General features: G+C 33.2%; 1 protein-coding gene across 1 annotated transcript in view; it reads left to right on the forward strand.

The window, feature by feature from the left end:
* Positions 1-25535, forward strand: part of Apc (APC-like) — a 137471-nt gene that overhangs the window by 11956 nt on the left and 99980 nt on the right. Inside the window, exons 2-3 of the mRNA XM_085945096.1 lie at positions 18055-18173; positions 19151-19260. Of these exons, the coding sequence (XP_085801222.1) occupies positions 18065-18173; positions 19151-19260 (219 nt within the window). The 5' untranslated portion in view covers positions 18055-18064. The remainder of the gene's footprint in view (positions 1-18054; positions 18174-19150; positions 19261-25535) is intronic.

Raw genomic sequence — 25535 nt, forward strand, 5'->3', positions numbered from 1 at the left:
CAATCTACACGGTATGTGTCTATGGTTTATTCTTCAGAGATATCTCTTAACAGAATATTAATCGCTGGAAAGTGGTTCATAACATAATAACATTAAAACGCTTCGCAAGGCAAGTAGGGCGTGCGTTTAAAAATTACAACTTCAATTAATTAATAATTTTGTAGATATAAAATAATATTGATATTATAAAATATAATAAAATTTAGCACCGCGAAAGTGACGGGTACCGTCATAATAGATTGTTAATCATTTCTGATTGGCTTTTAAATACTGGCAATAAAATTTTATAAGATGAATGATTTAATGTCTTGGGCTATTTTGTTTTATTGCGCTCGGTGTTGGCATTAAATGGAAAGTATTTTGGCGGAATCATAGAGCATAGCGATGTAAAAATTTTAAGCAAATTGTAATTAGGTATTATGTTTTGTATATTGTATGCGTGTAATTAATTTCATTATGATATTTTTTTTGTTTTATACCGATTTAAAAAAAAATAATAAGTATATTATAATACACCCACACATATCCGTTGGAGCCTGCGTGGGTACTTTTTCCAGAAAACGTTATACATATTTGACTAAAATTTGTAAGAATCGCCCTTTTTGAATTGTCGCAACAGCTGACTGGACTGACTTGGGAAATTCTACCCTTTCGGTACACATTTCACTTATATAAATCGTATGTTACATATGATTTATTGGTCAAATACTGTAATGTGCAAGATGATTGTTAATTTTAAAGGTAATTTCTGTAATATTCTAGCTTTTTATGATTTTTTAAAGCTGTTTGTGTTGTCGAAAGGCGCTAGACTTAACGCCATTCGCCAGTTGCGTATTTTGTAAATTGACTATTCTGGCAAGAAAACCGTTATGTACCTATGCAAAGGTGATCCTATACTTCTTCCGGCACATTGAAGTGTTAGTCGGGTAATAATTCCAAGCCCATAGAGCTTGCCATCGAAGTCACCATGGCCAGTCAAGAATTGACTGGTGTATAGTGGTCAGGAGTCAGTGAAAAGAAACAGATCCCGACTTAGTCCACCGTCCGACAAATCACAACATAAGTATATATTATTATTGTATTTTAGTACCGAAGTTCGAAACCTATCACAAACTATTAGCCAACTAAGCTTTATAAATGTAGGATAATATTAAATGTATTTCAAATTTACAACCATGTATTTTCATTCAAGTAAAAATATGTTGAAATCAACAATATTTTTTTCCCAGTTGCTATGCAACAAATAATCCGTATTATTTTGATATTTTAAATGTTTTATTAAAGGTAGTGACAGGCAGGGCCCACTCATATATATTTTAATAGGCAAAAATATCGCACTTTAAATAAGTACATTTAATTTTTCCATAATTTTGATTAAAAAAATTTGTTTGAAGCAACCGTGATGGGAAAGATATGAGATTCACATGTGTCGTTTTTTGCATATTTTTTTAATCTATTTAGACTCTATCTCTATATGAGAGGGTTTTCTTTGACATTTTTTGGTATTTTATAAAAAAACGAATGTGAAGAAAATGTTTCATATTTGAATGGTAGATTTTATGGTTATTAGATGGCGGATTTCCAAGTAAGTGCCTAATGAAGTTTTGCTTTACCTTTATCCATTTATTATGAATGATAAGTTTCTTGTAAAATGCATACTAACTTTATACCAGGTTACCTTCGTATTTTTTGTGAATGTCCACCGTGTGGTAGACGATCGCAGCACCATTGAGATAATCTGTATAATCTAGATTCCATTGCATTGCCAGTCACTTGGTGGCTCGTCGCAGCTAGACAGACAGACGTTGGTGCGAATCATTTCACCGGCAGTCTCGCGCGGCTTCTCGTTACGTTTGCAACAGCTGATTCAAAGTAAAGCGAATTGACTCACTAGGAAAAATCTCACTTGCATTGCGAGGATGCTCTGTGGTCAATATTTCATCAATTATTGTTATCACGTAAAATAAACAAATCATATATATATTTGATTAAAGACAGTCGCGAATAAATCTAAGAATTTTAAGTGAATGTGTGTTCGAAATAATGTATTATTCGTCTAATCACTGTGTTTATTTGAGTTCGATTCTATTGAACGCTTATGTAGTTTCAATTAAAACATAACTTGAATGGGCATTGTCAACTTCTTAACAATATTCCGTATATTATGTAAAACTATCCTAATAATAATTGTTAAATTGTGAGGATTAAATACTATATTATGTTTTGTTTTATTTTGTTTAATATATATTATATAGAAGATATTTGTTTTTAGAAAAAAAAACTCCCAGTTATAAATACCTATAGTGAAAGAAATATTTCAAACAGCCTTTCGAAGATGTCAGTATGGTCACCCATATGTACTGTATTCCTCAACTCGGATATACTTACTGGTGTTTTCTTCAGTTTGATGAGAGACAATTGATACAGTTTGTGATGGTGGACTTGTCGAAGTGCTGTGCTGCTAAAAACAATAATATATAACCCGTGTGCGTTTATAAACTTTTGTAGTAACTATATAACTGATATGGCTTCCACTTACAGAAGAAAGTAAGTAAGATATTTTTTTTATTTATTGATGTTAATGCCAGACCAAGATACACTTATTCATGAACAAATTATACAAATGTCTGTAAACATCCGTCCGAATACAGATGTTCCCATGCACAGAAATATGTTTGAAGTTAACACATGTCCACAGGCAAAAATGTCTAGGAAATTAAATGTAGTTTGAACAGTTTACATCGTACGAATTTGAGCGCTTTAATCAATACAACGTTCTGAGAGACCACGCTTCGATACTTCCTAAGAAACACAAATGGCCATGCTTGTTTGTTTGTCAGTATTTTTGAACATAATTTCCACAACATGTTTCATATTTGTAAGCAGTTTTTATGCAATATTCATTTGCTCGCAGTCATAATGTATCTTGGTCTGTACTAGGCTTTATATTTTCGTTGTTACCTACCTGGATTCACAAAGTGTGTTTCCCAAACTGTGGTACGTGTTTGAACATTTTTCTTTAAAATATAATGGACTATTCGTGATTCGCGTTATGTTAATCCAACCATATATCTACAAAGTATGACTACTATATTCGTCGTCAAACTGGGGTACGCTGGTAAAATCTACGTCTATAGAAGGGTAGGTATCGTACGTATGGGAAACACTGGGCTCTAGAGATAACAGTTAAAGGTCACTGCCTCAATTCCCTACTCGCCCAAATTTCATTACATGTAAGTTGTACGTATGCAGTTCATCGTGGGACACTTATTCGTGCGCCGCAGTACGCGAAACATGAGTTCATATAACATTTTATCAAATGACGAGTTCTTCGTTGAACATTTCACCGAGGAATACATTTGTACGTATCTTACAAAATGCGGTGATAGTTTGCAAATAGTACTGTAACCTAACCTAGTAAAGACATCTCATAAAATTCGTCACGTGTTGTAGCATACGTACAAATATACTCAACGGTGAAATGTTCAACGAAGAACTCGTCATTTGATTAAATGTTACACGAACTCATGTTTCATGTAGGTACTGCGGCGCACGAATAAGTTTCTTGTGGTCTTACTTCTTGAACTGTTTACGTACAAATTTCCGGATACGCCAAACTTTATTACATTCATTTATTTTAATTACTATTAACGCGGATTTTAAATCAACATCACTTTTGCGACTGTGGAGCAGTATGAAGTATGAACCACTAGGATGTCTTTAGGGAGTAAATAGATTGAAGTAGTGTGGATCGAGACTGTGTCATAATACCTATGTAGGTTTTGACAATCCGAAACATTTAAACATCATGGCACACTCGTAAAGAAGAAACTGTCTCTTCTTTTAAGTCGCACGAAGCCGCCATCACGGCAGACTGGCTTAATTTAATCCAACATTAAAATACTTGTTTAACAAATCATGAAAGTAATGCAAATGATATTATTTTTTTTAATATGAATTTATGCCATTTTCCTTCGTTTTTAATTTCTCAGCGGCAACTTTCCTTTTGACAGAGTGAATTGGCTGTCATTTCTGCGCACTCGGGTGTGCCCCGTTTTTATTACTATTCACCTGCAAAAATTCTCCAAATAATGCAATAAAAAATAACTTTACTGCTTGGAATGGCAGCAAAATTTTGTTTCACGACTGTTTCACCTCAAGGTTTTTATTTTATGGCGAGAAAAAATTTGTTTAGTTAATTCCGCTGTTTCAAGTTGAGGATGTTTACAGTTGTTTCGTTATATGAACACATCATTAGAACTGTCAACGCCACCCACCCCAAACTGTATGCTTTACAAAGACTATTAGTTCTTGTAAAAAAATAAGTAAATATAAATTCATACACAGTAAGTATAGTATTTAATTAATTCTGCATACCACATGGATTAGAGCGCTCAGCCGTATTTTTCGGCTAAGTTGCATTATTCGATGTTCCTTAATTAAATACATTATAGGATGGTTTTAAAAAATATATTTTGTTCTAATGGAGTTTTGTACTATTCCATTTGAGTCGTTTTTTGCGAACCATGTACACTCGCCAAAAGGCAAACATACACTGGCAACGAATACAATTAACTCTAACTTATATAACAAATCAATACAATAAAGTAGGTAAAAAGATAGATACCTATTAAGTCAAGGATCACAGTAAAAAAATATGTAACTAAACAAATTATGAATACCTAGTTGAAGTGTTTGTAAAAAACCCCCTATCTTATCCTCCCTACATAAATCCATTAGAATTTAAATTCCCTCAAGTACCTTCGATTGATAGTATTGATATTATATATTTTGTTGTTGATTCTATGTTATCGTTATCTATGTTCCAATATAAAAAATATGTTGCAAAAACATTACAGTAAAATTCTGCCACGTAAACACCAGTTCAAGTCATACATTATTACCGGGTACCTACTTGTATCTAGAGTTGGGTTTCGGGATTTTCCCGACGGGAATTCTCCAGAAATTTTCGAGATTTTCCATCCTGAATCTAGAGAATTGAAATTTTTAACATTTCGGGAAATCCCGGATCTCGACAATTTTTTCTCGGGATTCGGGATTTCTTTATTATCAAAAATAAATGAAAAAACGATCTTCTATATGAAAAAAGTGGACAGAAAACACAAAACTTTCAAGGACTGATAGGGACATTTAACACAATTAAGCCAACGTCGACTCGAAATGAGTGCAATTTTTGCAACATCAGGGAATTTTGTGTCTCAAAAGCGTACGAGATTGTCAGACGCAGCGATTGACAGTCTGTGTATTTTGAAATTCTATATTAATAAGTAATGTTTTGAATTATTTTTGTTTTCCTACTACTGTTTTGTTTGTCTTACAAAATAAAAAAAAATCATATTTTTTTTCAAAATTGTCTTTTTACATTGATTTTAGGATTTTTACAGGTTTTTTTAAATTTCCCGATTTCTCGGGACTTTTCGAGAATTCTTTTCCGGAAATCCCGAATCTCGAGATTAAGATTTTCTCGGGAAATACCCAACTCTACTTGTATATTGGGTGAAATGCCTCATAAATCGAATCGCGGCAGAACAGTGTACGGATTTAATTGTTACTTTAATTTAGGTCTAGTCGAAAGTCGGAAGTCTTCATCGGTAGATAATTGACTAACCGATGGATCATACCCATTATGGCATGATGTACTGCTAGGTTATGCTGCGAAGGGTGCATGGATTTTGTATATTATATATTGTTATGCTTGAAAAAGTAAGTTTTCTAAATAAAAAATATTGGCGATTGTTAAACCTGTTCAAAACAGTAAATTCAATAAGTAACACGTCAAGAATACTTCATACTAAGTTTGTCATTCGTTCTGACAACTGCTCTCGTCTTTATGCGCTGACGCTCATTCAATATTGGTGTATTTGAAAGTTGCAACACACTATTGCACGTCTATAATGTGTGGTTCATTTTCGTAGGACACTCACGTATTTAAAACCCCACGTCAAAATGTAGTGTAGCCTATCGGAAATCTATTTATTAATTTGTTCTGTGGTACATATTTTTTAATTTTGACTTCTTGAAGTGGGCACACAACATTGGACGTCTTATATCGAAAGTTGACAACCATACCGCATGCATTGCATCTCCCTATTCTGGGCCAGTCATATCAGATCACCAACGCCTACTAGGACTAGGATATTGAGATGGAATGTATTATGAAGTATTTCTACACAGTTTCTCCTGTAATATAAGATGGCTGGAAAAACGCACATTTAACATCGGATTATTATATAACATTGAAAGAAATAAGGCACTCAAAACTAAATGCGAGGGAAATCCACATTTCTCTCACCCATTAAGCAGTGAAAATGCAACGAAATATTTGTGATGCATCTGTCTCAGCGAAAGTGTACGTATTACTTACATAGTTAAGTTCAGCCAACACTGCGAATACCGGTTACTTTTACCTTTTACCACCTGGCTGGATTTTCAACGCTCCACTAGCCCAATGAAATTTAACTCCATAAATGTCGAATTTGACTAGGAAAGTTTTTACGACAGTTTTAGTTCTGTTTGCATGCCGATTTGGCTTACTGACTGCACAGCCCATAATATACACATAACTGAATGGGAGATACCGGTTTACGTTTTTGTTTTAAATTCAAATAAAATTGGGTTAATATTTTCGATAAAATGTTGTCTCTCTTTGGAGCATTATTTACACCGCTAATATTTTGTATTAGTAGGTACAGTTATTTATTAATCTACTAGTATGCCCACAAATCTGACACAAATAATCGATTTAAAAAACAGTTAATTATAAGGAAGTGTCGGAAAAAATCCTATCTAGAAATAGGTATATGAGCGATTTCTTAAAATTCTTCTTTAGCTAAATATGAACATTCATTTTTTTTAAAATCATGGTGTGTTTTTTTTATTTTCTGATGTAATAGTTAGTGAGTGCATTATCCTAACGGTAAATTTTATGTTTTATTGAAAAAATAGTTCCCTAAAAATGCAGAGCAATAATAAAACTGTTTTCTTAGGCCCACTACATTGCCCTGTTAGTGATTTTGGTTTTAGTGCAATTGTTGTAGGATAACCCAAGTTTTAAACTATCTTTTCTCTTATATCCTTTTTAATTAGCAGGACAGTATAGTCAGGACTAGGGAATCCAATCCCGAGCCAAAATTCTGATCCCGGGATTTCGGGATTACAATTTGACAATCCCGGGATTGGCATTTTTTTCCATTGTTAATATAAAAAAATTATATTTACAAATAACATTGATAAAATCGGTCAAAAATAAATCTAGTATAATTTATACTATTTAAGACATTTATTGTTACTATTGTATACGTTCGATCTTGGAAATACACAAGTTTAACGGAGTAAATAATATTGTAATATAAATAATAATGTGAATTTAATATGAGATTGCTGTTTCTGATAGTAAAGACATAATGAATGGATTAGCGAGATTTAAAATAGTAAAGCAAATAATCATGGCGTACATAATAAATGGCCTTTCCGCATCATAAATCTAATTAGTCAGCCAAATATGAAACTCCGTAAAACGTATGATATCATGGTAGAATTACTTTGTTAAAAGTGCGAAGCATTGTTTTTTTCCAAGCTTTCTCATTTTTAATAATTCACGTGAAAAATAAAATGAATCGGCAACCTACACATGGGTATAAATCAAACTTCATTCAAACTCAGTTTATTTCTAATGTAGTTATTTTTTATTAAAAGTATTTTTTCTGTTTTATTTTCGCTTTTATTTTATTTTCCATAAAAATTGATAAAAAAATCCATCCCGAAATCCCGGGATTATGTTTATCAATCCCGGGATTCATAGGTATCGAAAATAGCTCGGGATCCCGGGATTGGAATCCCTAGTCAGGACGACTTCTATGCAGTGCTAGTTATTACTCATACTTCGAATGCAATATGGTAAACTGTTTGTATAAAATGATGATTGTTTCAAATTAACATAAATGGTAATAATTTGAATGACATATGCAATCGAAAATAATCAATAACTAGCACTACCATCGTAACTGGCAAATCAGTGCCGCGGCCTGACGCGTTTGGCGCGGTCTTCTATTGTAGGTTGGTGCCTGATTTGTAGTACATCTCCTTATCCAGGGTCAGTCGTACAGATACCCAATGCCATCGACATTGGGCTACATACTGAAGTTGCGTAACCAAATGAATCTCATTCTACCCATTCTTCTACTACCCTCTAATTTTCCCTGTATTATGAATTGGAGTAAGTACCTAAATGTTCAAAATTGTACTTTTTTTTAAAATTTAACTACGAAGTCTTATTTAGCTGTACTTTTATACACGGTTATTATTGCATTTTCTCTAAAACGTTTGAATACACAAAAACGCTTTGATGTTTGGCTGAGATATAAACACTTCAAGATTAAAGTTGTAATTGATAAATCATACTTCTCCTTGCCTTAAGTATGGCTGAAGTATAAAGCTTTCCTTTGCTTGATAGTAACTATTAGTTCTCTTGTTTTATTGGCTCGTTATAAAACCTTCTCATTGGTAGGTAAATCTGATCAGTAATGAGTAAATGACAACAATATCAATTCCGTACGCATCATTACTCGGAAACAATAATCGGACAAACATATATCCAATCAACACATACTTTGGAATCGTGTAAGACAGTGGTTTCCTAACTTTATGTTACTACGCCTCAAATCTCAAAATTAATCTTAGCGCCTCCCCCTTTATTCCATTAAATAATACAGACACATTTATAAATAGCCAAAAATGTACTACTTAATACAACAAAGAAAAAAAAGTTCATTGAGTATAAAAATAAACAAGATTTTTAAAGTACTTTTATTATATTCATTTTTAAATTAATTTGTTTTTCATGCGATGGATGTGCTTGTTTCTACTACTACTAAACGGGGTCGATATTTGGATTTCATTGCAGCTAATGCAGAAAATCCCATTTCGCATAAAAATATGTTACGAATGGTATACCAGTACCTACTTAACTTAAGCTTTGATTTTCTTGACAAAGTATTATATTATTTCTTCACTTCGATTCAATCAAAATTGAACTAGGGTTTTTGTTTCAATGAATTATCGCATGATAATTCTATCAATTTTTTCCTTTTCAATAGTTGTCAATCCAAATTTATCATCGTTCATTGACAAATGGATCATTTGTCATTATCATTCAGGATGTGGGGCACATCCTGAAGCGAGCCCCCAGGCCAAAATCTTTGGCGGGCCCACATACCTATCGCTTAGGTTAAGGGCAGTGTGGTGCTATAAAGTAGTGTTTCCTAAATTATACACTGGAGTTATCATTTAAGTACCTATAGCAATCATCATACAGGTATATCATCACATTGCAATGCACAACTACATATTTAAAATATTTAATAGTCTTTAAACAAAGTAGCGCTGCAGGCGACTTTTTTAAAACTATTAGATGAAAATTTGTGATGTCCGTTATGCCCGGGCCCCAGGCTCTTTATAAACTATGCATTTGCAAACTGAAAACCTGTGGCTACATTTGTGTTAAACTTTTCGCGCCTCCCTTTGCAACACTCCGCGCCTCCTAGTTTGGAAATCGCTGGTGTAAGAGAACTAAAAGTAAATGCAAAGTAAATTCACTACTATGAAAATAATATTATTATGTAGTGCTGTAAATTAGGAAGTACATTGGGTAAATTAATACATAGACTCGTCTTCGAATCGTTAATTAGGAATTCTCTTTACCTTTCTAAGAACCACAGTAGGTAATTATAATGTATATTTTTTTATTATAAATCTGCTCATTGATATACAAATTCTCACGGCTGTCGTCTCATGGATAAGTCATATTAAATTGCACTAGGCTGACTTGTTCATAGAGAATTATTTGATTGATTTAAAATGAAACTCAACGCCGACCGCTTTTACATTTCTTGCAATATTTCTGAGTAGTATAATAATATAAAAGAAACATGGAGACAGAACCGACTCTGGGATCTTATGACATTCACAAATTGATACAGTAACCAAACACATCTATATTTGTAGTATGTATAAATGGATGATATTTTTTTCTGTCGTCTCATTTTCATCTTGTAAATTTTCCTTTAAAAAGGTCGAGTTTTTAGCCTTTCTTCCAATAACATATTTCTAAATACGATCGTATTTTCCGCCATATAAAAAAACGTCCAGAATTCAGCCATTTTTTCTCGGATTTGAAATAATATACAACGGTTATATTATTATCTACTATCAATGGCGTGCGGTAACTTTTTATTGTAGGATGTTGTACGTAAAATACATATCAATATATTATATACTATTTGTTAGGCACATAATATTATCTACTTAACGTTTGTAACTAATTGAATCATGGCGAGCAGGTGAAGTGGTCTGGTGGGTGTTTATAGCGGAGTGGTAGTTTTGTGATATTCCAAACTTTTGTACGTGTTATTCATAATATAGAATGTAAACAATAAAACCAGCTATGAAAGTCTCCATAAAATACATTATGTATCTGTATGTCTGTCACTGTCTGTAAGGCATACGCTGTCTCTCACTGGCGCACGTAAATTTTCATGCGAAATAGTTTGCGCCTTTGTTGCGCGATCGTATGTATAGACCACCAACATTGCATTCGTATATGCCATATGCATTTCGCACACACGCTTAACCCCCACCCACTTAAGAAATTTACGTAAAATACACCGGCTTTATCGAAGTAGATTCTTTACTACCAATCTATATTTGGTATTCGAATCGACGAATTCTTTATCTGTGAATATTGATACCCCATATTGCTTTGCTTATGATACGAAAATAGTATTATTGTTAACTAATAGTATTATTGATCGCATCGACAATAGTATTGTTACAATGAAAAGTCATTAGAAAAAGTATAGTCCAGCAAAATGTACATATAATAATTTAATGAATATTTCATGGACCGCACGCCACTGTATAATAATAGTGCAGTGAACTAACAAGACAGGCGACGAAGTGAGAGTCGAGCTGATAGCAGAAAAGCATATTCGGGAGTCTCATAGTAAATGAGTCGTTTATTAGGAAATTGTTTTCCAGTAATACTTATCATTGCGGAATCTTCAATTATTGTTCGTTGGTCACATCTTTCACGGTCAGACGATTATCTCCAATATTTAGAAAATAATTGTCTCGCACAGTTGAACCACGCGTTGTCACTGCAATTCATGGCCGATCTATCCCTGGTTCAATACCGGCAACAATTGATTTTTTTCATTTGGCAGTATACCACTGATCACCTGTCATGATGCCGATCCGTTAAAAACAATGTTTTCATTAAATTATTTTACATTAATTACTAATTTTAATTATTTTCATTAGATAAATTAGTATTATACTTAGAAGTTAATTCGAATGACTGTCACGTGATGTCTAAGATCTAGCTGGGACACAACCACTGGTAGTTGAGCGTACTCACCATCGGCAGTCACAGATCGCAACTGTAGCCTAGTAGAAGCGTAAATAGATAAGATAGACGTCTATCTTACGATGCTGAAATCGGCGACTTGTTGAGTGAAAAAAAATCTTATTAGAACGCGGTGGTGGAAGTGACTGAGCATTGGTTACTTACGAATAATCATTGATAACTATTATATTAATTCATCTCCTCATGCCTTATTCCAGATTTTCAGGTATGTGTGAGGGGGATTTCGCTTATTTTAAGCCTTGAGGTCCAATTACAGTATTGTAGTTATAACAGTGTAATAATCATAGATACACACAGGCGTTGAGAAAATCACTTGCATGTATGCAGGCCTCACTTGGGATTGATACCGGAGCCCTCGGATGAGATATCAGTGCGTTACGCATTAGATTACGAGGGATTGGTAAAGTACACCGCCCGGACTACGATGAATTTTGGTGTCCCGTTTATTACAATTCTAACGATATTTCTGAGGTTCCAAATATTGTATGTTCATTATAGAATGGGTTGGCAATTGTTACAGCGTGTATATTATTCATTTTTAATAAACAATGAAATTTGACTTAATAAATGAAGTACAATAATTACCCATGCAAAAATGTTTTTATTAATTTTCTTCAAAAATAATAATATAATACAGCCCTTGGTTCGATTATCATAATTTGTGTCAATTGATATGGAGGTGCTAATTTATCTGCAATGTATTTTCAACAACTACGTAGAGTATAATATGTTTCATAGGCGGCTCTCGTGGTGCAGTGCGTAAGGCGCCTGCCTTCCACCCGAGAGTTCTGGGTTCGATTCACGGTTAGGACACAATATTTATGTATTTTTCTCAAAGCCTGGGTGTTTGTGATTGTTCAAAGTTACTAACAACCACCTTGTACGAAAAAGCAAGGACATGGTTATTAATAATTCTAAAAAAAAAAATATGTTTCATACTTTTCACTCCGGCTCTAGGATGAAAATGATGTAATGTATTCTAAAAATATATTTTTTAGATCCTATTACCTATTTACTTAGTTCTTACTAGATATATTACATAATACAAATGAATATCATTTGATCTAATTATAATATGCGAGGTAATCAGGCAAAGAGGCGTATTTATAAGTGTATGTATCAGTGAAATAAAAAGTGCAAAGTTATAAAACGTATACCTACTCTACATAACATATTTTAAAATATATACATGGCTGTAGGTACAACCCGAACTCAAAAGTATTTTTAACTTTAATGATATCTTGTATTTTTAAAAGAGTTAATCAGTGGCTTTATGAAAATAATCTTGATTAATGCATACTTTCAAAATACATAAGCCTTGCGTTCATTAAAAATTACACCGTCTAATTTTAATTAGATAATAAAATAATTAATCTTAGGCACTTACTTGATGTCTTTCTATCTACAACTTTTATCATTTTTTTTGGCCATTAAGGTATTTGCATATTTATGAACTGATTTTCCACATGTTACCTATGTTTTCAGGTGAAATGATGTACCAAAAAATAAATACTATCCGATATATCTACGTTACTTACATGATATGGATGTCAAAGGCTTCTTTCTTGTCTTTTGTTTTTTGACAGATATTTCGATTATTTTTTATACAATACCGATTTTTTACGGTTTTTCATTTTGATACCTACCTACCGATACTTGCAAGTAGGCATCATTATTTTGGTATGAGATTTTTATCTCTACCGGTGGCGAGGGGTGGAGGTGGGCTGTTAAGATTCGACATACATATTGTACACTAAACTTTGTCAGTCATTCTTATTTGTTTTCATTGAACTAAGAATACAATTTTCAGATGGTGTTGGTTAGTTTAAAAAAAAATAATTAAACCCTGCCAGTTCAGGTATGCTATGAGCGTTCTGACAAAAATAGTGCACATTTTTTCAGTCATACTTATTTATTTTCGTTGAATTAAGAATATTACATTTTACAGATGGTGTTAGTTAGTTTTTTTTTTAATTAATCACTGCCTATACCAAATCATAATCGATAAAAATATTCTTCTATCTATAAAATATCAAAAATTATGTATGGTTTAATGGCATATTTTTGACTTTTGTGTACTATGGTTTGGATTAGGTAGGGCTTAAATTGAATTTTAAAAACTAACACTATCTACACGTTGTAGTCTTAGTTCAATGAAAACAAAATAAATACGTTTGATTGACAAAGTTTAATGCGCACTATTTATGTCGGACCTTAACAGCCAACCTCCACCCTTCGCCACTGATCTGTATCTTGCAAAAATATTATAAACTCTTAAAATGTGTTATTATTTTATGCGTTAAATAATATGTAACGATTTGAAATGTTTACCTACATTTTAAATGAAATTATTGACGTATTTTTAAATGTGTAAATTGTTTTACGTGCTATATAAAAAATATATTTATGATAAATTTCACCCACGGTGGCATAGTTGGTAGGGTGGGTCGCTGTACGATTTCAAAAGTGTTAACAATGAGTGTTGTTTTTTTTTTTAATATGTATTTAATTCAGTGTAATGACACAATGGATCGGGCAGATGGCTATCAACCAAACCTAGTAAAAAAATATGTGACTATAACCTCCACCGAGTGGAGGTTTATATAGATTATGGCTGAATATGTCATGGTAACTTACTATATAAACGAATAATTTAAAATGAGCTCTTTGGTGCAACAAACGCTCAAGCCAAAAACTGAAAACAGTTTACACATTTTATTATTATTTATTACATAGTAAAAATATTAAAGTGCAAATGCAAACACTTATGTGGTATATTTTATTTTAAAGTGACTGCAACAACGGCCAAACGCCAAATGGGCTTTGTTGCAATGAGACGAAAATTTAAAATGTAACTACTTACGAACTTTACTGCAAAATCGGTTTAAATACAAATAACGGGTTGGGCGTTTCTTGCTATTATAACGTTTATAGATTTTGTCGAGTTGAGACGTATGATGTACCTATATAATAAGTACTTAGCGAAGAATTAGGGACCTAGAAAAGTGGGAGGAGCTAGGGAAGGACTTCATCCAGCAGTGGCCCATCCCCGGCTGATGTATTATATATACTTTACTCAATTTTACAGTAAAATAGGGGTTAGGATAGGCTATTGTTCTATTAAACAATTAAACAGGTCAAATTGTATTTAGTACAAGTATTTAAAAATGGAACTTATAATTTAATTTTAATACCTACAGAGTGTAGCCATATAATAAAATTAATTACTAACACATTATTAAGAGAGCAAATTTGGCTCTTAAACCAGTTGAAGTGACCCAATTTCAAATGGGTGAAGTTTCACAAGTTTGAAGATGCCATTTTGCAAGCATTTATATTGTTGGAAGTTTTCGGGAGGTACGGGAATATAGCTTTATTATTCTCATTATAATGATGTTGTAACGGTCTTTCTTCTTTGTTGCGAAAGAGGGTGGTAGGCGGAGGGATTTTCAGCATATTGTTTTGGCAAATTTTTGACTTTTAATATACCTACTCGATTGTGTAGCAAATTTTAATCCAGGAATTGGAATTTTTGCTAATTATTTATTATTTTATAAATATATCTAAAATCGTGAAATAGTTGTTTATAAATGACGCTTGCTCATCAAACAGAAACTATAATATATGTGTCGCTAGTTTTCAAAATCAGCCAAGTCCATAATGGATAAATAGGAGAAAAACAGCTTTTTGTTTTCTCAAATACACAGTCACAAGGGTGAAAGTTTATATTATTTCGAGTATAGAATATTTAAAATCAATAAATTCCACATTTTGATAATGCAAAAATGTTAGAAAGCAGTAGTTCTTCAGCAATTCACAAAAAAAGTAAAAAATACCTAAAGGTGGACTTGGCTGATTTTGAAATGTAGCGACACATATGTAACATAAAACAAAGTAAAGTATGTACACATAACAATTCTACATAATTACGGTCAGGTGAAATATTAAAAAAATATATATCATTAGTTAGAACGTTAGAAGTTAGATTCAGCACAATGTTATCTAAAACTATGCGAGTCCCTGAACGGAGGTATTCAACATGTCAATAGAAGAACTATACTTTGACAGATAACGAATCCTTGGTGTTGAAGAATGAATATTGCAGTTGGCTTTAAAAGTCAACGCGAAAAAGGTTACAAATGTATGTCTGTCTAGTAGAGATACGAAAATGGATCATGCTCAAAAGTTCGAGGCGATCGAAAATAAAAATAGTCTTTATTAACAACAGCTTAATTTGTTATTACCGTTTCATTGATTCAATTGGTGAGTCGACCCGAGTTACCGTTATTATGGTGTTGGCAACTTGTGTGTGTACAATCTTTAAAGCGGTGTACACACAAAGAAAAAAATGATGACCTCATAGACTGTCATAGAGTATTATGATACCATAAACTTATTAAATTGTTGCGATAACAGCTTAATTTTTATCGATTCTAAATTTAATAGTCGACTCGAGTTTTTATGATGTTGTCAACTATAGTGTGCACGCCATTTTAGTAAATTTTTTGTAAATTTTTGGCAACACAGGATAAGTCCATATTTAGATATCTGTTCGTCTCTGGTATATGGTTACATTATATTGGAGCATTTTTTTCAACATTAGAGATTTTAAAGCAGTCACGATTTATGAATACTTTCTATTCTTCACAAATTGTTATGCAAACAATATTATAGGTTTTGTTTAGTTTTAATCCTCTCCTGAGAAGTTAGGGTTTTGTATATTTTTATACTCTCCGTCCATGAAGTAGAGAGTCCACCAAAACATTTTCCATTTGGTATAATATGTTGATTTCTGTATTCTATATGAGACTGAATCTGCCGAAAGATGATCCTGTTTCCTTCTTTATCCGTAGAGTGATCGTTTGGAAACAGTAACAAACTCGTATGCTCGAGTAAAAGCGTCTTTTCATGCTATCGTCTATTACTTTTTATTATAAAATTAGTAGGTACTACACAGTATGCAACTATTTTATTTATGTCGCTTGCGGCAGCATCGTTAATGCACATTTTTACATTAAAAAAGTACAATAATTGATGTCCAATAAAATATATTACAATTCGTCAATTTTTAATTTGAGTTTTTAAATTAATTGCTAGAATCTTATGTGCATTAGAAAGGACGGAACTAAGATTATTGCCATGTGAATCCATTAGTTATATTCACAATTGCATGATTCAACATTTTTTTACGTGAGCGCATTTTACATCGGTTCATCTTTTGTGCGATTTTTTTCACATTTATTATTATTGTTGTGTACTTTCGATTTTTGCATACGAAAGTATTAATTATTATTATGTTAAAACTGATTGTTTTCGGTTATTACACTGCATTCATTTTTTTTGTTCACATGCCCATTCGACTGAAAAAAGAGATTGTTTGTTGTTACATAGGTAATAAGTGCTGTTAAAAAAATATATATCACACATTATGTATGGATGTTGTGCAAACAACTATCAATCACAACAAAACATTAACTTTACTGTCTGTTGCTAGTTGCTATGTTCAATCATTGTTCTTTGGGCTAGCCCGCTAACCGAACGGCAAAAGCGACGAAAATCTACGTTCTGAAATAAATAAGCATGAAAGACCCGCTGTCTAAAATGGTGACCGGACAAAACAGAACATGACAAAACGGAACATGACAAAACAGAACATGACAAAACAGAACAGCCAGAAGAAAAATGAAACATTAATTTTTGTGGAATCTGTTTATTAATTAAATTTTAAACGAAATACATATACTTATATATAAATATTTAATATTTAAAAATAAATCAATTTATAAGTGAAATCATCAAGTTATAATATTATATACTTTCATTTTTTTACAATACCATTATTTTGAAAATAATGCATTTTTTTATATGTAGAGTATATAAAATTGTATAATGTAATCACTGCATGTTGGCCATTTGGCGTAAATACCTCAATTTATCTGTTTGATTTTGATAATCATGTACAACTATTGCCAATCGATTACTGTGTCTCATACTTTTTCTTTAAAACTTCAAGGCGACCCTGTATGGAGCACTAGCTAATAATAATCGGGTTGCCGGACGAAATCAAAAATCACGAAAAAAATGGTTTTTTGTCTCCTGCAAAAAATTGCACAATCGCAACACTTATTTTGGATTGCGCAAATTTTACAAGGGAAACAAAAAACATTTTTTTGCAGGAGACAAAAAAGCATTTTTTTATCTCTCTTAATCATTTTTCGGGATTTCGGCCTTCGGGATTCCGGCCAATCGGGATTTTAGCATTCGGGATTTCGGCCATTCGGGATTTCGACCCAAACCCATCCTAAGCTTGCCGGCAACGACGAGTTAAGTTTATTTGAGTCTTTCTAGCGATTAGTAATGCAGAAATTAGGTATATAATTTGATTTATTATGGCGTATTAAAAATCTGTCAACATAATAGAGATAGGACAATTTCAATTTCAATATTATATTTATATTTTTCCTGAAAGGTGATAGTTATATTTATCGTTGTTCTGTTTTGTCACTGTTCTGTTTTGCAATGTTCTGTTTTGTCGTGTTCTGTTTTGTCATGGAACCGTTATGTTCTTTTTATGTGTTCAATGAGGTCTCATAGTTATGGTTTTGTTTTAGCGGTCGTGCCATGTCTGCACTGCCGTTGGGGCGGTATAGGGAGCTGCTGGACCAGCTTCTGCAGCTGAATGAGCAGACGGCGGCCCTGCGACGGGAACTAGGTGCCTGGGTAGACACCGGTAAGAGCACTACTTAGAACATACGTAATTTGACAACACCTCTTGCATATACCCACTAGAAATAATTTATAGAAATTACCTATAACGCAATTTGATAAGCATTTCATGTAAGAACTACTAGTTAAAATCGTCTTAATTAAATGGGATGCCCGTAGCTTAATTGGAAAAGCACACTGGCGCGAATCCAGCGGTTACAGGTTTGTATACCGTCGGGTGTCGTATTTTTATTTAAAGATTTTTTCTAGTGGGTTTATTCATGAGATGCTTTCAAATTATGTATGTTCAATATATTATAGAATGTTACATTCTCAAATCTTGTAAATTATTCGTCGAATAAAAGAAATAGTTTTTTTTAACAATACTTAGCACTGTGCTATGGTCTTCCTGTTCCTGTCCTTTTCCGGAAGTCTTGATGAAATATAGGAGCCATGTCAGCATTGCCCGACAGCTTTAAGTATGTACAAGATCACGGAAAAAGCTAATAAAATTTTGGTGAGTTCTCTACTCTATTAAAGACTATTGAAAGGAGTACGACACGGATGCATTCTCTCTCCTGACATATTCATTTCAGGGAATGTGTAATGCGTATAGCAATGGAGTACCTACGTGAGCGGGTACGTCAGCACGCAGTTATTGACGTAGCCACAAAGAGGCACGCCACGTGTCTCGGACACGTGCTATGGATACCACCAGAGAGTGTGATACTCCGCACCCTTATTGTCAAAGTTTCCGTTGTTGTGGCTGGAACTACCTTAGCCAGCATCTATGCGCTGCAGGTGCACGTGACGCAATACGTGTCAGTGGATCGAGGGAATTGGCGCGACATCGTCAGCTTTTTTTCTTAATGCGTTCACGTCTGAAGTATTGCTGATATCTCTGAGCACAGTGATTGTCTGTTTTTTTTAATATTGCTTTCACGACGAAACCGTTTTTTTGTGATATCTTACCTTACTCTTATCTTCTTCTTTTGTCCATAGGTGTAATAGGGGACAATCAGGACCAGCAGAGAGCTGCCTCTGCGGCGTCAGATGGCAGCTCGACGACCAGGCCGCGGCCACCACCACCCACCAAACCTAGGCGAGCAAAAGTAAGCACATTGCGTTTGATTGTTATCTCCATATCAAAATAATATGTATGTCCTTATTTATTAAGTTAAACCAAAAGGAACCATCCTACATATTTTGATGGTTATCTACATATTCAATTATTTAGGTAGTCCTTATTTGGGTTTTGTATTTTACGGAATATACAAACAGATTGTACCAATTATCTATCCCACCGCGAAATTGTCAATTTGTTTACGAATAATACAATATATTATTATTTAGTATAATAATATTATTTCGCACAGCTGTCGAGACTCGAGATATTCGGATGAGATGGAATATTGAAACTCATTAGAATTTCATGCGTTTCGAACTTTGGGTTTGTAGATATTTATTTAGTTCTCTTTTTGACTTTTGTAGGTAAGTATTACAATATACAAACTTAATTGTTTAATTTTATCTTTTTCATTGTTATTGACTCTATTATCTGGTATGGATCTCGGCTGTATCTATGATATCTCTCCATTAGAGGTTCTTCTTGAGAAATCTCGAATTGGCTATTCTTGGCTCCGCAAACACGCGATAGAGCTCTGAATCCGTACATTTGTCGTCAGACACCATTTTATTGTAAGGCTTAAATAATCTACTCCGGATCTTCCTCTTCGACTCAAAACTGGGCCCGATTTTTTAGGCTCTTGTGGTTTCCATTGCAAGTTCACAATATACTCATTAATTACTGATCAATTATGAGTATTTATTAAAAAAAAAATACCCCATTTATTTACGCAAAATTTATAATTTGGAATAAAACGTGTGGAATTATATTTGCGTAAGATAGAATCATTTCTTTTCAGATCGTTAGCAATACGATGGCTCGTGATGTCGAGAGAACGAATGTACAAATATCCAGTAGGTGGTAGTGGGTAAATAAATATATATTTGAGAAATTTGTAGACGTGTAGAGACATCTATCGTTGTAACCGGTAATTATAATAATAATATTATAAATAAAGGAAGGAAAATTAATACGAATATTTTTCTCTGGCTTATGAAAGACATTGACTTTTAAATACCAGTTTATCATTCATTACTCTACACTGCGATCGTCAATCTTCCTATAATCAAATTTGACTGCATGGAAACGAAAATTATTATATAATGAGCACGCGACACGACGATTATGGCATGGCCGAAGTCATCCTATCCTGCCTTCGGCGCCGTCTCTCGTTGTCTCCCGCGAAGGTAATAAATTTTAATATCCTTCGCGGGTCACGCGCCGCAGGGGTCGCTGGACACGCATCCGCCCATTGTATTTAGCATTTTTTTTTGCCAATCGCAACGTTTAGGTGCATTCGCTTAGTACCTACCTATTTTATTGTTTTGGGGATTTCCGTGTCATTGCCTCTTTAACTGCTTTGTAAAATATAATTTATATTAATATCGACTTTTAATGAGTATAGATATATTAGAATTATTTAGTTTATAACATCGGAATCATCCTAATTTTTGATAGGGATGGCGAACATTTTTCCGTACGCGTGCCAAAATTTCCGAAAAAATATTTTTTGACTGACGTGCCGACCAGTTTTTCATTGGGAAAAAATGATAAAAGTGGTTTTTAAGAAATCTACAAAAAAAAAAATACAATTATTGAGTTTAGAGGTTCTATCTTTCATCGTGTTTTTAGCGGAAGGCATATCTTTTATTCTTTGAATATTTTTTTCCTTGTTTTCAAATTTTTCAAAGAGTTCGTGGTATGATTTTAATCGTGCTGCTTTCATAATAATATATTCTCCATCAGTGAACGGTTTTCCATTTTTAGCGATTATGTTTGAGACAAAATAACAAGTAGCTATTATATTTGCATGATTGCCGATAAATTTCGTTAGGTTAGGTTAGGTTGATTGAATATTTTTATATTTTAATCGTTCGATCAATAAATCCTTCAAGCGTAAGGACCGACCTTGCAATTATATCTTTACATTAAACGTAATGCTTATTTTTGAAGAGTATTCCTATTTTTTATGTAATACGATGTGTCATTTATGAATGCATTGCGTCATTCACGCATCGATTGGTAAATATTATGGAAAAAAATAATATTAAAAACCGAAGAAAATCCGCTTGGCCATAACGTCACTATTTAAAAAAAATATTATATTCTTAAGGGGGGACATGCTCGTCGAAGGTCAAAATTGAGTTTTTATTGTATTTTCAAACCATGATCCTGGACACTCCTTAAACGTTGTAGATAATCTATTTATATAATTTTGAAGCCTTATTATCCTTTATAGTTATTTTAAACATTTGATGACTGCATAAAGTATTTTTGTTACATAAAATAGTATTCTTTTAAACCTCTCGCTCTAATGTTTTAGAATATAGTCATATTTCGGTACAGAACTGTGCAGTGGTGTTAAGATTTTTTACATTTATTAATTTTTAAACGCATTTATAAAACCATTAGCATAATTTATTACGAGATAATTTTTGTAAAATATTCACGATAAAAAATTATATTGATAATCTCTGTGATCCCGAATTTGACAAGAATTAGGCATTTTATTATTCAAAAAATCGGCAAGATTAACACATTTCAAGATAATTCTAAAGATATTTATTATAAGCTATGTCTTTGACCATTCAAGTGTGATAAACATCTTATGAATAATGATTGCTTTATAATAATTATTGACCTAAGAATAAGGTAGTGTTTTTTTGAAATACGCCATTTCTTTTGTCATTCCCCAGTGGTTAAGCTACAACATACGGCCGTAGCCATAAATTGACAAACTATAATTGAAGTAGGGAGTAAAATGATATTGACGCGCGTGTTTGAACATGTACCGTTTAAAAAAAAAATAAAAAAAAATTCGGTTAGGTACATGTTCAAACACGCGCGTTAACATAATTTTACTCCCTACTTTATTTATAGTTTGTCATTTTATGGCTACGGCCGTATGTTGTAGCTTAACTACTAGGTAATGACAAAAGAAATGGCGTATTTCAAAAAAACACTACCTTATTCTTAGGTCAATAATTATTATAAAGCAATCATTATTCATAAGATTTTTATCACACTTGAATGGTCGAAGACATTGCTTATAATAAATATCTTTAGAATCATCTTCAAATGTGTTAATCTTGCCGATTTTTTGAATAATAAAATGCCTAATTCTTGTCAAATTTGGGATCACAGAGATTATCAAAATAATTTTTTATCGTGAATATTTTACAAAAATTATCTCGTAATAAATTATACTAATGGTTTTATAAATGCGTTTAAAAATTAATAAATGTAAAAAATCTTAACACCACTGCACAGTTCTGTACCGAAATATGACTATATTCTAAAACATTAGAGCGAGAGGTTTAAAAGAATACTATTTTATGTAACAAAAATACTTTATGCAGTCATCAAATGTTTAAAATGACTATAAAGGATAATAAGGCTTCAAAATTATATAAATAGATTATCTACAACGTTTAAGGAGTGTCCAGGATCATGGTTTGAAAATACAATAAAAACTCAATTTTGACCTTCGACGAGCATGTCCCCCCTTAAGTACCTACTTATACATTTATTTGTAAAACTTTTTTGTAATAAAATCCTTTTTAAAATTATTATAGGCAGTTTTTTTCTCTTTAAAATAAAACATTCGCGTGCCATGCAAAATCATCTCGCGTGTGCGTGTCATAGGTTCGCCATCCCTGCCTTAGGGGGTCTAGGGCTTCCTCAGAATTTCTTTTATTGTATGAACTGTCAATTCATGATGGAAATGGATTGTATTAAGTATTATTTTTTTAAATTTAATAAAACGGAAATTTTTATCGTACTTCTTCCACTTTTATTTAATATCTGGACCAGTTTCGTCCGTCTCAGAGGGACATTTTCAACTGTTCTTCAAAAACTTTTATCAATTGCATACCATCCACTGCCTCCGTGGCCACAATTCCTTTGGACGAGACTCCTTAAATCCTTTGAATCCTAATCAGTCCAAGGTTGTATTTAGGATTTTTCAGATAGATAATACGTTGATTAGCCTTGTAGGCAGTGGCGAAGGGTGGAGGTATACTGTTAATATCCGCCATAAATAGTGCACATTAAACATTGCCAGTCATACGTATTTGTTTTCATTGAAATAAGACTACAATATGTAGCGATGGTGTTGGTAAGTTTATAAAATTCAATCAAACCCTGCGCAAACCAAGACATAATAGGTAATAGTAAAAAAATACTCATATATTTATAAAATATCTAAAATTATGCAATTAAATTATACATAATTTTGGTTATTTTATAGATAGGATAATATTTTTTATCTATTATAGCTTGGTTAAGGCAGGGCTTAATGAATTTTGAAAAAAATAACCAACAATATGTGTACTATGTATTCTTAATCTAACGAAAACAAATAAGTATGAATGAAAAAGTGTGCACAATTTTGTCGTATCGCCTAAAGTATACCAAAACTATTATGGCTTGGCTCGGGCAGGATTTAATTGATTTTTAAAAACTAATCAACACCATCTGTAAATTGTATTCTTAGTCCAATAAAAACAAATACGTATGACTAACAAAGTTTAATTGTGCACTATTTATGGCGGATCTTACCAGCCTACCTCCACCATTCGTTACTGCTGGTGAGCAATTTCACCGGTGGCTATAGCTGCTGACTTGTGTGTTTATCCGCTAGATTCAATGCGCGGAGTGTCAGAGCACGGGGAAAGTGCGTGGTCGATGCGGGAAGCGACGAGGTGCGGTAACGTACACGCGGTGTTCAGTCGTTGTGCGCTTACCAACATCACACGCTACGCAGTGTGTGTAGATGTTTCGTATGCAACATGCATTCTGCAGCGGTGTCTGTGGTTAACGTAAATATTTGAAAACAAATCTAACGCATTAGGTTAGCTGGCCTCGCAGTCTAATGCGTAAGTCACCGGCTTTTCATCCGAGGGCTTCTCGGTGAAGTCACAAACATTTATGTGATTGTCTCGAAGCATTGTTCTACCGTTACTAATACACTACTGTCATTGGGCGTTATGGCATATTGTAGTGTTAAATTAGAAAAAAGAAAACAAAATAGAAAAGGGTTGTTGTTTATTTATCTCGTAAATGAAAATATTCTTATATAGTTATTTACAGTTGGTACGAATTGTTGCAAAATGGACTTAGAAACTTCGCAAATATAACTAACCATTGTTTCCATTGATCTCATCGGAATTTAATTTGACTTCCAGTGACAATTTCCGGTCGCCGATTGGGCAACCCTGGCTTGACGGAAGTTGAATTTACTTGTTGCGTGTTGAACCGCACGACACAATTTGCGGTTGACACCAATTTAATATTATTCTAAACTCTAAAGCAAGATTTTAATTACAATTTACGCAGTACATAGATCCTCCATTACAAGTAATATGCCACATCTATTGCAGCAGGCTTCATCTCCTGTGGCTGTGATAGAAGAGAATTCTAAGAGAAAATTGTTTTGTACATACCACTTATTTCGATATAGAACATACGTAGGATGTATGTACAGTAAAAACGAAACAATGATGCGGTTCGTCGATTGTATATTTACGTATACTTACGAATACGCGGTCATCGGCTGCCAGGCATTTATTACGGCTCCCCATATGCACGCACACTATCGACCGACCGTATTATTGTTTCGTTTTTACTGTACCTGCTAGGGTTTGCAATTTCGAGATCCCGCTGGTACCGTAATCATGAAATTGAAAAATGTTGAAATCTGTCAATATCGGGGTTTTCCATTGCCGACTCAAGTAGAAAGCCGATACATTCACAACGACTGGTCCTACTTTTTCCGCCCCTCCCATTGTTGTATATGTATGAACTGTCATTGTTCCATAGAGTCCTCATTCTGACGCGTCTGCCGTGTTCACACAGGGAATGGTTTAAATTGAAATAGCTAAGTAACATGATAAATCGAGTCTTAGTGTCAAACAACACTATCTACAAAAGTGCAACTTTACAGGAGAGCCAAAAATCGTTATTTTAGATTCTTGTAACTTAACAAGGGAAATGTTTATTTAAAACCTAATGTTAATATTTTATAATTTATTGTGTATTGTACATTTATCTTGGTTATGATGATGTTAAAATTTATAGGGATAGTTTAAAAAAAATATGGAAACAAGGGTTACTTATATAGTTAGCGTTAAACTTTACTGGCGATTCAATAAGAAATTTGAAAAGATTGACATAACGTTGTTTAACTATCATGTAGCCGTAAATGTAAAATAACGTTATCTCAACAAACAAAAAAAACACTTTTGTAGATAACGTTGTCTG

This window comes from Rhyacophila brunnea, unplaced genomic scaffold, assembly GCF_057557595.1.
Source record: "Rhyacophila brunnea isolate RB1 unplaced genomic scaffold, BYU_Rbru_1.0 scaffold_18, whole genome shotgun sequence".
NCBI lineage: Eukaryota > Metazoa > Arthropoda > Insecta > Trichoptera > Rhyacophilidae > Rhyacophila > Rhyacophila brunnea.